We start from the raw sequence: 14,323 nt of genomic DNA on the forward strand, positions 1-14,323 counted from the left end.
GAGTAATTAACACAGGTATTTTTCTTATAAGAAATCTTCCAATTGAGATAGAGGGTAAGGATAAATTTTTATGATAACTGATTGCCACACCTAAAAATTACTTAACGTCATTTAAGATAAACATAAAATGGGAACATGGAAATAAAGTAACAAGGTCTCTGTAATAAAATGGAAAGATACTTTATCAAGGAAGTCTAGTCTCTATGTAAGTAAATACAATATTTTAATTCTGAGCTTCCAAGAAGTGAAGATTAAAAAGGAAAACATGAAGAATTACTTGGCTTTTATTATCTTGAAAAAAATGATAGCTTGTACATAGAAACTGAGTAATATCTTAAGGATTTGTAATATAAGGTACATCGAATCAAAAGGTTAGTATCTCCCATAGTGGTTTTATAAAAGATGCAGAATATTTTCTTATGTTCTTATATTTCTTATATTGACCCCCAATATAAATTAAAGATATAATCATTAAATTATGGTTTTGTCCAGGCATCTTGGGAAGAGAGTTTACTTCAGTATAGCCTAGGAATGCAGCTTGCTTGTGGACTAACAATATAAAAATTAAGGGACATGATTAATAATCAGTTAAATTCTTTCTTCACAGGACTTTGTGGAGGAGCCATGTTCCTTTCAGTCCTGATTAGAAACCTGTTGCTATTTCTACCCATTAGGGTATCATGTTGATTCTATTTTTGCATGAATCAATGGAGGAGTTCCTTATATTTGGTTTAAGTCATCTTGGTTGTCCATTGGAAGCTGGAAAACTCCAACAAATTACTGATTAATAAAAAAATATTTTTGTTATTGATGCTACTATAAAAATAGAAACACCCTGTTCTTTCTGGATAATCTTTATTAAATAATATTAAATGACAATTTGAACAAACTTAAGCAATTTTTGTCAATATGTTCTCCTCCAATATTTTTAACTTAAAAAAAGGCTCTGTAAATTCTGATGATAGTGCATATTCCCTCCTATAATTTTTACTCTGTGGAAAGAAAAACCTATCAAGGAAACATTTCCATGACATTCAGCTTCCAGACTGAGAATTTTGGAACACAAATAGACACAAAACAAGACTACTGTGCTGTCATGCATGTGGTGGCATGCTAAAAGGTGTTGTTGCTGCCCGTGCAAAGGACAGTCTCTGTTTTCAATAAGATGACGTTTAGGGAAAGACCTCTTCACATAGAATCTAAAATCACACTGACTTTGTGGTTGTGATGCAAATGTACCATTTGTATCTGTCACATTGTAGATGCTTAATAAGCGGTGACAATAGTTATCATTGTTGCCACAAAGGGAGACTGTGACATGATACAAGGTAAACACATCAAAGGTAATTTTTTCTTTGTTCTTAAGAAATAGCTGAAAACTTTGAGTAACTGATTTTTACATATACACTTATTTTTCTTTTTCAGAATGTACAGAAAATCCTATCACATGGTTGGGTTGACATATCCAGAAGCTGTCATAGTAACATTAAAGGTAAAAAAAATGTTCAATTACTTCAGTTTTTCAACTAGTCATTTTTTCTAATCTCCTTAAAAGGATTAGGAGAAAGTGAGAATAGGTCTTTGCTGCAGCTTACATGTTGGAATGTAAAAAATATTTTAACCATTTACAAAATGTCATGTGTTTCAAGTCATGACTCATTGTAGATTTAAATGAGGATCAATTTACCCTAACAAACTATATCAATACATACATATACACACACACACACACGTGTGTGTGATGTTTTCTTCTTCTTCATGCTTTATTTAGGTGGATCTTGAATTCAATTTTGAGATGGCACCAGCAGTTGTCAGAATACACATATTTTGTTACTGTATATTATGAAAGAGTTGAATGCTTTATAAATAAAAAGATATTTCAGTCAAACACGGTTAAAGGCAAAACTTATATGGAGTAAAATTGTTTAGAATTTTAGGTCCGAGAAAATATAAAAAGTAAGATAAAATTAAGAAAGGAAACAAAAAAGAAATTCATATCTTTTGTCTCCGGCTTTCCCTGTGGCTGCCCTAGTCTGAGGCCCAATTGCAGTATTACATGTGTTAGAAATAACTAGAGTTGAAAATCTGAAGTTCTGAAAGTTTTTGACTTGCTTGTTCCCATTGCATGTGTGTGTGTGTGTGCACGCGCACACTATTCCTAGACTTTATTACTAAAGAGGCATTTTGTAGGCTCATCATTCTACATTCCTTATTTCATTCCATCACTTGATTTGGGTAGGAAATTCAACTTTGTCTCCTCTAACAGTTTTATGGTGGTTTTCCTGTATTAACCACAAATTTAAAGAATACTAGCAACAGAATATACTGGGTTATTTTATTTTTGATTTATTAAACTCCTTTCCTAGTTTAAATCTATATTGCTTTCTTTTGTTCTTTAATTTCCTTTAAAGCATCCCCTTTGCATTTGGTTTTTCTCTGCTGCATATTAGATTTTAATCTTATTCATTTAAAAAGGTAGTTTGTTTTTCTTAGAAGCTTTTTTATATTCATGTTTCTAAAGCGATAATAGAGGCAAGTGTATAACTGAAATGTCACATTATCAGATATTAATTACTCCTTGGCTCTTGAGAGATTTTGATTTCCTCATTATTTCCTGAACTGTGGGCATGAAAATTACTTATTTTTATTTATTTTTCTTAGAAACCAGCTAACAGAGTATTCTGGTATGAGAGAATGTAAACATTTTTCTAAAATGTAGTGTAGGGAAATCATGAACTAACAGGTTGAAGAGAATTATCACTAAGTTAAGAATGTTTTAGTAATTCTAATTTCCTGAGATACCTCCTTGTCTTGTTTGTTCTCAATCTGACAAAGTAAAAGCCAAGCATCTGCAGTAGTTTACAGATGTAAATCACCATTGTTGATTTAAAAAATCCCCCAAAATGGAGAGCTAAGCTTTTACTCAGTGGGAAACCCCTACTGGGAACTGTAAATAGCAGCCTGTAACATTCTGAACTAATTCTGTGTTAGCTTTGGAATTTGGTGAGATTTGTTGGTCTCCTTTGAGCTTTATTGATGGTAAATGCCTTCTAACAGAACTTTGAGAGATTTTTAAATTTACAAACTGATCAAGCAAGTATTTCAGGATCAAATTAGGGCCAAACGCAAGGAATTTAACAAAGGTACCCAAGGAAACCAAAAAATATTTCACTGGTGTTTTGAAATGATTAAAAACACGTTTGATGTTATTGTTGCTATTTGTGGAAAGAAATAGTTTTAAGAGATGGTTTGGATAATTTTTATCAGATTTTCAGTTTAGTTTCAGCATGTTACAGCATGTATTGTTGGCCTCTGTGAAATGTGTTAAATGAATGAAGTTCTAAACAGGGCCTGCTCAAATTCAAAATTAATGTATAGCTTTAAGGTTGTCCACTTACTGTTCAATACTAAACCTGTTGTGTGTATGCAAACACTAGACCTTCTTTACTAATAATTTATGATAATCATTAGAACTGATTCTGCTGTATTTATGTAGATTTTTAAGTTTCAGTGATTTATTTACTGTTGCAACTCAAGCTTTACCTTAATGTACTGATGTACTTAATACCTCCTTAATGTACTGATACCACTTGCTACAAGTCCATTTTGTGGACCCCTCTGCAAGTTTTTGTCCTGGAATTACCTGAATCAAAGTCGTGAGGTGGCTGGAGTAGTTGGATATACCTGCTCATTGCCCTCTTTTCCCACAGTTAGGGGGGACTTTCCTAGGGTATCTATTTCCCTACAGGCCTGGCCACTTCCCCCGGGGAATTGCCTGAAATGCCAAAATTCCTAACCTCCCCCTCAATCAAGAGACCCACTTCCTTCATCTTACCATCTGGCCCTGGTAGAAAGTAAAAATGAATCAGCCAAGGTTGGAATGAGTAATAAGGTAGTAGTACTCTACCGAGAGAGAGAGCTCTGTCTCTCTAGGGCATCTTTATCTTAAAAAAAAAAAGACATAAAATATCAAATCTTTAAACCAAATTAGTAACTTTTAAACGGTAGAATTTCAAGCAACATAGCAGGTGGGTGGATGGGTGGGAATGATAAATTAGGGCTATCTTCCCGCTCTCTCTCAATTACATCACCCACATAACCTGCAATTCCACCTTGAAATGAGGCCCACTCTGGGAAAATGATTTATGGCATGCATTTGGAGAGAGACTAAGAATATGGGCAGTGTTATAGAGTTATCAGGTTTACTACATCATATTGGATAACCTTGGGATTAAGGGGAAGATCTTAAGCATTATTGACCTCACTTTTGCGGATCCACAGATACTAAGTGTCCCTGTCACATCAGACACTGGTAAAAATGAAGTTTGATGTGCTGAATTGAAATCTGACCTGCTGGATGTACAATGCCTGAGCTTTCCAAGAATGTTTTCATAGAAAGAAACAGAATCATATGATATTGCCAACTAAAATATTTACTTTTTTTCCTACAGGATGTTGATAAATGGTCTTTTGATGTATTTGCCTTGAATGAAGCAAGTGGAGAACATAGTCTGAAGTTTATGATTTATGAACTATTTACCAGATATGATCTTATCAACCGTTTCAAGGTCAGAAACATGGAACAAAAGTAAAATGCTCTTAGAATGAGTTATCTGAATAAGAATGAAAATGCAGAACTTTGGGTCATTAATCAATTCATTTAAAAATGTTTCTGGATTGTCAGATCACAGAACTAAGGGGACGAGTTCACCACTTGATATAGCCATTCTCTACAAATCACTGACATTTCTGTATATCCACTGGGGTATCATAAGGCCATGATAGACTCATTCCAACAAGATACAAACATCCCCCTGAATTATTCACAGAACACTCATGTAAAGATTGGAATATATGTCTTAAAGAAATATGATTTTCCTAAAATGCAGAATGAACCATTATTGGCAGCTTTTTTTAAATTGAAATGAAAGGGTTTCTAATTAACTTCACTTAGAGCCATCTCAGCAACAGATTTGATTCAGATTTCTGAGCCTGTATCTATGGAATCATGTTATTTTTAGAGTTAGAATTTACTGGGAGGTCATTTATTTTAACCCCCTTGAATTACCGATAGAAAAACTAGACTTCACCAGTTGTAATTGGAAAATTTTACCCCTTTAAGAACTAGCCTTCTTATCTGACTCTGGAAGATACAAAATTTAAAGATTGCTATATGGGTAAGACTGTTATTTCATCTATCTTAATTAAACACTTGGGGGTTATAATCCTTCTCAGCATTGAAAACTGACAGGTTAATGAAGTGTTTTTTCAGAACAATCCACATTTAACTTTAAGAAACTACTGCCCACATCTGACTCACTAATGTATCCCATCCCAAACATCTTTGTGCTCATGTTGATTTAGTGCCGCTCTTTTGGTCAAAATATAATCATAATTGTTACTTTCTGCAGATTCCTGTTTGTTGCCTAATTGCCTTTGCAGAAGCTTTAGAAGTTGGTTACAGCAAGTACAAAAATCCGTATCACAATTTGATTCATGCAGCTGATGTCACTCAAACTGTGCATTATATAATGCTTCATACAGGTATCATGGTAAGAAAGTCTTTGTAACTGAAGTTTGTTAGTTTGCAACATCAAATTCCATTCCCTTCTCACTGTCTCATTAATACTCAAAAAAGTATTATAAGTAATAATCTTCTGGATTTTTGAGGGTTAATGAGTTATTTACAATATTCATTTTTCAAAAAATATTTTAACTCAGTGAATAAAGATCTCCAGAAGCAAATGAAAATAGACCGCAAATTTTTCAAAATTTGGACTATGTAACATTTTTCATGTGTAAATTCCTTTTCCCATAGGTATCAACCCCCAGAAAAGTGACCTAGAGAAAAATTCTTTAGAATAAAAGTTAGTTGTAGTGCTCTCCCCTCCTTTCGTCACCCAAGCTGAGCTCAGTAGCTTTTTCTCTTTTACATGTTTGCATTGCTAATTACAATCAAATCCTAATAGGGATTTTTGGAAATTATTCATTTGGATTTTTCCGAATTCTTCTTCCTTCTCTTTGTATTTGAACGAATCAGTTGATGAGTGAATAAATGGTTCAGCAGTGCAAACCCTGGGACAAAAATGAGTAGATGTTGGGAAGTCTGGGACTGCCTAGAATTTCTATAGTGTCTTAGAGCATAGGATTACTTCCAAGGGATAAAAAGGGACGGGAAGTCCTTCCTTCTGAAGGTTCCAAACTGGGATGGGTTCAAAAGGGTATGAGCCATGTGAGATCCCCAGAATCTGAGTACATTTTTGATTCCTCATGTATCAACCTAGGCTGAAGCAGTACCATAAAATGCATATAAGTAGAATGGTCCACCAAACCTCATAATTTACATTGCCTACCTGTTTAGATTTCAAAAGTCACATTCTTTTTATTGGTAAGTCTCATTGGCATTCAGATCTGTGTAACTAGTACTCCTCCATATCTCATCATTCTGCCCCAGAGACTGTGTTCCTTACCTGGTCCCACACAAAGCCCTTAGGGCCACAGTATAGAGTCCTGAAGATCTTGAAAACTTGTAGCAGGTACATGATTCTCCAAGTTTATTGTATACAGATGATAATTGTATACATTTTCCTCCAGAATCCAGTGTGTGGTTTCCTACACATAAGATCCCTTTGCTATGATTCATCCAAAGGTGTCTCACGTGATGAATGAAGAAATTATCTATTTTACTTCTCCATCTTTTTTGCCTCCAAAATGTTGCAGATCCATCAATGCCTTGGGCTCAGATTCCACTCCTGCCCCGTGTTCCAATTATCTGTTTTCTCCAAAACAAACTACTCTAAACTCAGTGGCTTAAAACAATAATTTATCATTGTTTCTCATGGGTGTCTGTGGTTAGAAGGGTCCCAACTAGAAGGTTCTCATTTGGGGTCTCTTGTGTGATTGTGACCAGCTAGCAACTATGGTCAAAGACATCTGAGGACATCACTGGGCAAGACATCCACAGTGGTTCACTCACATGGCTGGCAGTTGATAATGGCTAATAGCTGGGAGCTCAGCTGGGATTTTAATGAAGAATTTTCTTCGAATATCACTACCAGTTCAATAGAAATATGCATTATATTGGCAGGATCACTAAGTAATTATAGCCTGCTTTGGAGTTAATGCCTACTATGGGGAGGTAAAAATCTCAAAAACCTTCACTGATGCATGACTCTCTTGTGGCCTTCTAGAAGGCTGAATTATATGTGATGTTAACCTTATACCTTTGTTTTCTCTTTTTAAGATGTAAATGTGGCTATCACCCAGTTAAGATGTAAATGTGCCCATCGAGCCAAATCAAATGCAGTCATGGCTGAACTTGGTCCTTGGTTGAAGTTTACTCACCATTTATTCCAGGAGTCTGATTTGACATTTAAAGGGAGGGAGTAGAACTTAGCAATAATAAGTAGAAACTCAAACTTTCAAAGATATAGCTTCGAAATATTGTAAGCTTTTTTAAAGTAGTATATGTAACTTTCTATCTGTTTCTCTTTCTAGCATGTGTGCGTGTGCACACACACATACACACAAATTATTTTAAAGCTCTGTTGGTTTAATAAGTCTTCATTGTCAGAGCTGTTTCTTGAACTCTGTGTTTTCATTTGGTTTGATATACGCGGCAATTAGTGTGAAGAGCAAAGTGCCTCCTGACAGCTGCCAATGCTGTTAACACTTGAAAAACTTGCTTTAACATCTTCCTGGTTAGATTTGCTTTTCCTTTCTAAGGCCTTGGAATTAAATCTGATTGTGAGGTGGTTTTCATTTCAAGTGTTTGGCATTTCCTCTTCCCTGAATTCTGTGGCTTTGAAAAGTTAACTGAAAAATGAAATATTTAAGTGTTAGTCTGAAACAGAAACTGTACTAATTAAGTTTCCTCAGAACAAAATGGAGTGGAAAAGTAATGCCTACTTTGGTATAAAAAAAATCTCTGCTTTAATTATGAAGTACAACCAGAAGATATATGCCATTTCAGGCTGTTAGGAAACCAGGATTTTGTTTTGAAATACATTTTTGCTTAAGTACCACAAGTGTAAAGGGAACCAAATAAGAGACTCCTAGTTCAGCTTCAGAACCTCTGTTCTGAAGGTGACATTGAACAGATGAGGGATGCTATATTGGTGGGTAAATAGAGAAATGCAAATCTGCAATGTGCATTTACCCTCAGACTTGCAAGGAAGACTTGTTCCAGGATCTAACAAGCCATTCCAACTTCTCTGGAAGACCGGGGAAATCTGGCCCAGCCTGGCATGACTCTTAGAAAGCTAAAGTTGTTAGTAAAGATCACATAGTCACTTTTTGAGATATATAACTTCACTCTACTTTGGCAGGTTTGGTTTAGAAACATTTCTAAATTTATTCATCCTTTACCAAAAAAAGTGTCGGTGGACTCTTCACTTATCCCTTAGTTTGGCCATTACAAAAATAGTCGGGTGGAAGACTGTCAGTGTTGTCCAGGATTGGGAAAATATATTTAAACTAATGAGAAATTTTATGATTGATGATGAAAGGAAAGGCAAAATGAATTTTCAGTTTATTGACTATTTTGTCAAAACTATGTTACATTGCCAGCTTGAGGGTTTTTTGCAAGTTATTTTAATAAGCTTTTCTTTAGATTAAAAAAATGGTAGTAGGAGAGTATTAGTTTTCATACATATGAATGTGTTGGTTCTTTGAAACAAAAAACAAAGCATTACAGAAATATTCATTTAACTGAAACCCCTGGGCTTTGATATGGAGAAGATAGGGTCACTTACTTTAGTGTTTTAGTCATCTCCTGCTGTTTCAAGATGGTCTTATCAGCATGACATTTATGGAGCACTCCAGTAGCAGCCCAGCACTGTCAGATAACTAGTGCAGCCTGTCACCTGCAAAATGTTCGCAGGACCATTGCCTGAAAGGGATTGGGATGAAACCATTGTCCTTCAGTTTGTTAATGTCATATTGGGACACTCTCAGGCCTGGGAGTAGGCAGTGCAGAGAGGATGCCAGGACACCCTCTGTCTCCCTCTCTCTCCGTTTGTCACTTAATTAATTTGTAGCCACGTGTAGTGCCACGGTGATAGGGGTGTGTGGTAGCTCGATCCATTTGCTAAAGAGCAAATGCTTCACCGAATGCTGCCAAGCCACTTCCAAATGTCTTTTTGAATATGAAATCATCTGAGGGCCTTGGCAAGGGAACACTTGTATTTGAGGGCTCCTGGCACTGTGTTCCCTCTAATACTGAGAGTAGAAGAAAAAGAGATAACTTGAAAACTATTCCTTTGGAACTTGTAGTCCACTGACTACACCCAGAAATAGCCCCTCACACTCTGAAATTACTTAATTTTTCTCCAATCTACAGAAATTCGCCACTATGTCTCTGTTCTGCAAACTACATGGAAATTCTGTTCTTGTAAATGGCTTCCAATACAACAGTGTTTGGAAGAGTGGGAAGAGTGTGGGCTTTCAAGGCAAGCAAACACAGATTTAAAACCCTACTTCCCCACTTCCTAGCTCACTTGCTCTCCATATCTGTTCCCTTGTCACTAAAATGTGGTTAATAATACCAACTACCTTGTAGTACAACAGTGAGGAGTAATGATATCATATGTGTAATCCTAACCTAGTTCCTGAAACATAATAGCTATTAGTAAAAATTATTAGTAATTTATATATTATATATTAACTTATGTGTATTATATGTTAATATTATTATAATATACTCACTTTCCATATTGAATAAGTTATAGCAAAGTACTTCAGTCTATTCAAAGGGATAGAGAAAAAAAGGTCCAACTCTACCTATCATGTAAGCTAAAGGGGTTGTTAATTACGTCCTTTTAGACACACCGGCATCTAATATGTCAATGTGATTTTCTGACCTAAAATTCTCCCAGGCCTATACATATACACATATACATTCTCTATCATACACACACACACACACACACACACACAAACACACACACACATTAAATAATTCAGATATGAAAATTACATCCTAAGTCTTAAAGCTTTGTTAGCTTCTCTACCTATCAGTATATTTAGTTAAATTATCTAGAAATTCTGCTTTTGAAATCTTAGAAGAATGTATTCAGCATATTACCACCCTGGAATAATGAAGGCTATTGTCATCCATAGAAGGAAGGAATATTGTGATCTGTGGAAAGAACAGAAATTTTGGAATCAGACAGATTTTAGTTTGAATTCCTGCTCTGCCACTTGAGAGCTATGTGACTTTTGGCAGGTTGATTCAATTCTTTAGGCTTCAGCTGTGTTATTTGCCTAATAAGATTTAAAACATTTACCTAGTAAATGGTAAATAGGGTGATTATAAAAATTAAATGAAACCATCTACCTAAAAAGTCCAGTTAATGTTAGTTCTTTCTCCTTTCTTTCCATCAACATTGTACATGCTATTAATGGAAGTCAATGCCTCTCTCTGGTATAATTTGAGGACTGAGCTTTTTACAGCAAGTCTACCTGAGCAATTCTCTAGGCAAAATGCAGTTTAGATGAAGCACAATGTCTACACTGCTCATGACTCTTCATTTTAACCCTTTATTTCTGCCCATTAAGAATCAGAAGAACTTAGGTTATGTACTGACCACTGTTCTAGTTGGGAAGAATGATATGATTCAGACTTACTCTCTCTGACTTGTCATCATGAGTAATTTACAAAATTCATGAATTTAAGCAACCATTTTCTGAGTTAGAATTCTCATTCAACACCAGTGTAAAATGAATTGTCAACTAAGGACATAAAAATCAGCCCCCAATTATACTTTCACTGATATGAAATAGATGTATTTTTCAATTAAGTGTGAATGTTCAATGTTTCTCTCTTCCCAAACTAGTTTATAATGTAAACTTAATTATTAAGACTATACTGTGGCAATAAGTAAGATGAATTGATGAAGGAAGTACTATTTATAGGAGGCAGAGATTAATGAGACTAAAAACAGGAAACATGTATAATCAATTTTGAAAGTTAGAAAGATAATAATTTTAAATACTTATGAGATAATCTATAATTAAAATTCAGCTCTTATTTCCTAATTTAATTATTTTTACAATTGCGCTTCATATTCTATATTATCGTAGTAGATATAGAATATTGCTTTTTTAAAATCACAGGTAAGTCTGTAAATCTTAAATATAACTAATAGGAAATACTTAAGAAAATAGGTGATTTTTTTTCTAATAACAATTTTCTTTATTAAAACAATGGATTTCTGGGGTTACAAAATCTGGTTTAACTTCAATTGCTATTCAGTTCATGGTGTTTAATTCCACAGTCTCAGTGGGGACATTGGAGGCTCAGTCCCAGTTCAGCCTCTAATACAGACCTTTAATGAGGTAATTTCCTTCCTTTTAATGACTCACAATTAAATGCACCTATAAACACAGTGCAGCTAGTTATATCAACTCTCCTTAGTTCTAAAAATTATTTCTGCTTCAGTCATCCAACTGTGAGGCATTTATTCTTGAATTGCAATCACTAAAGATATGTTAGCTCATTATTATTTTCCAGATTCAATACCTTAAACAATGTATTTAAAGTAATAAGTTCAGTAAAATGCCATTTATTCTGTATTTTACTGTATATTAAGACTTGTAATAGGCACAGCACATACATCAACTTTAAATTTCTTTTAAAGTCCACAGGGGAATGATCACTAATTTTATTTTCATGGAAACTGTGCCTGAGAGGGTAAATAGCTTATTTGCCTGAGGATTAACAAGGCTTAAAATCAGGATTCTCTGATTCCACAGTCTCTTTCCACTATTCCCAATTAACTCCTCCAAATGCAAAACTAGTGAAATTCAATTCAACAAACAAATGCCAAGTTCCTACTATGTGCCAAATACCGTGATGGGTTATATGAAAGGAGCAAAGATGAATAAGACTGTGCCTTTAGCAATCATGAGACTCAACAGTGTCACCTCCACTGTTAGACCCATGGACCTACAGTGGCTTCCTGTTGCCTTTTATTCAAAATCTTAATTCATCAGCTCTAATCAAGGTAGCTTATCAATTCTTTCCCATACTCCACCTTCAATCTCACTTCACTTGACTCTCCAACACAATTGTACTGTTAGCAATTCAATTTCCGTACAGGCCTCTATAGTATCATTCCATATTTACTCTTTCTATTTAGAATCTCTCTGTTTCCAACCTTGCATTTAGCTACCAATCTTTGTCCATCCTTCTTCCAAGATCCACTGCCACCAAATAGGTGTCCTATCTGCCCTTCTGTTCTGTGAGTTTTCATCAAGTATGCATGTACTTTATATTCTTCTGCTGCTTTGTGCAAGGTCTTTGTTTCAAGTGTATGGCATAAAACCACTAAGAGCAAGTTCCACATCACTTTGGATCCTCTATTCTTACCATCAAGTACCACCTACTTACAGCGCTCTCCAATAGAACTTCCTGTGGTGATGCAAATATTTTGTATCTGTACTATTCTATAAGATAACCACTTGCCACTATTGAGCAGTTGAAATGTGGCTACTGCAACTAAAAAAGTGAACTTAATTTTACTTAATTTTATTTATTTTTAATTTAAATAGTCATATGTGATTATCATATTGAACAATGCAGTTAAAGTGTTATGCAAAATGTGAGTAATGAATAAACTATCAAATTACCTAAATGGACTTATAACAGTAGAGAAATTTTATTAAAACCTTCCAATTGATAACAACAAGAAAAAAATCAATGTATATGAAGCAGTGCTCTGGATTTTACGTGAAAGCATTTATTCTTTCATTGTTATTAAGTTTAATTGTATAGTCATAGAATATATGTATCATGAAGAACAAACTTGATAAATTCTTGGAATCTCTTCTAAATCTCTAAATATAAAAACTAAGTTCAGTTTCTCTAATGACCAAAGTGAATATTTTCAACTCACAGGTGGAAAATTTTCTAATAGTAGGGTCTTCTACAAAAGTTGAGCTAAAAGACATTTTAGTGTTGTATGAGTTATATGTTAAAAATCACTAAACTGAAATGATTTCATGAGATCCCAAATTGGTAAGGCTGTAAATTCAAAATCCATTTAGAGTTCACCTTTTAAATCATAGAAAATTACTTCTTTTCCAATTAACAAGGAAAATTATAATGTCTGAATTTTTAACTTAACAAGCCATGAAACAATCATCAGCCTCATGAAGAATCCATTATGCACAACTAATGGAGGTAAAATAGGGAAAAAATTATTTAAAATTCATATAACAGTTTTATATATTGATTTATACTGTGTGCAATGAAAATATTTATTTTTTAGAAAGACAACATTGACTCTGCTTTTTGATATGATGGAATCTTTGTTTAATTTAATAGCACTGGCTCACTGAACTGGAAATTTTAGCAATGGTCTTTGCTGCTGCCATTCATGATTATGAGCATACGGGAACTACAAACAATTTTCATATTCAGACAAGGTAAGTTAGATAAAGGATTAACTTTTCTAAGTTAAAACTTGAAATTTATTTTTCTGAATATTACTTATTTTTAAGAGGATTTCAAAATAATAATGAAGATGTCTAATAAGAATGGATTTTAGCAAAATGCCTTAAGCTTGAAACACCTCAATCAGCAATTCTTATTTATCAAGAATCTTGTATTTTGGTGGCATATTTAGCAATTTAAAGAACATAAAAATGTATAAGATAATTTTTCTTTGCCCAGAACTTGCACTAAACTATCACACAACTCAGACATTTATTCACTGGGACAAATCTTACAATATTATTGTTCACGGCCTCAGTCTGGTGTCATTATATATTTGAAAGTAATGAAGTTCCGCTTCTGAAAAAAAATCTAAAGATCAAAGAAATCTTATTTCCAGGTTAGCATGCAATATTAAATTTAAACTAATTAGAAAATTGGATTTTTAATTATGGTGATAATGGCAGTTATTAGAATCAAAATACCAGAGTAGAGGTGCATTAGTCTGTTACAAATATTACATAATACTACAGATTGGGTGGTTTAAATAACAGACATTTTCTCACAGTTCTGAAGACTGGACATGCAAGATCAAAGTGTTAGCAAGTTTGGTTTCTTCTGAGGTCTCTCCCCTTGGCTTGCAGATGGCTGACTTCTTGCTGTGTCCTCACATGACCTTTTTTCTGTGCTTGAACATACCTCAGGGTCTCTTCCTCTTCTTATAAGACATCAGTCATATTGGATTAGGGCCCACCCTTTGACCTCTTTTAACATTAATTATCTCTTTAAAGGCCTTATCTCCAAATACGTCACATTCTAAGGTACTGGGGTTAGGACCATAAACATATAAATTTGGGGGAACACAATTCAGTCCATAATAGAAAGGGG

At 34.3% G+C, this 14,323-nt stretch overlaps 1 protein-coding gene across 1 annotated transcript in view; it reads left to right on the plus strand.

Annotated features, from left to right (window-relative positions):
• The window catches only part of PDE1A (phosphodiesterase 1A), a 265,239-nt gene that overhangs the window by 173,140 nt on the left and 77,776 nt on the right, over positions 1-14,323 (plus strand). The window contains exons 4-7 of the mRNA XM_027126564.1: positions 1,426-1,492; positions 4,452-4,568; positions 5,412-5,552; positions 13,328-13,428. Coding sequence (XP_026982365.1) covers positions 1,426-1,492; positions 4,452-4,568; positions 5,412-5,552; positions 13,328-13,428 — 426 coding nt within the window. The remainder of the gene's footprint in view (positions 1-1,425; positions 1,493-4,451; positions 4,569-5,411; positions 5,553-13,327; positions 13,429-14,323) is intronic.

This window comes from Aethalodelphis obliquidens, unplaced genomic scaffold (assembly GCF_003676395.1).
Source record: "Aethalodelphis obliquidens isolate GAN/ISIS:26980383/991018 unplaced genomic scaffold, ASM367639v1 scaffold2, whole genome shotgun sequence".
Taxonomy (NCBI): domain Eukaryota; kingdom Metazoa; phylum Chordata; class Mammalia; order Artiodactyla; family Delphinidae; genus Aethalodelphis; species Aethalodelphis obliquidens.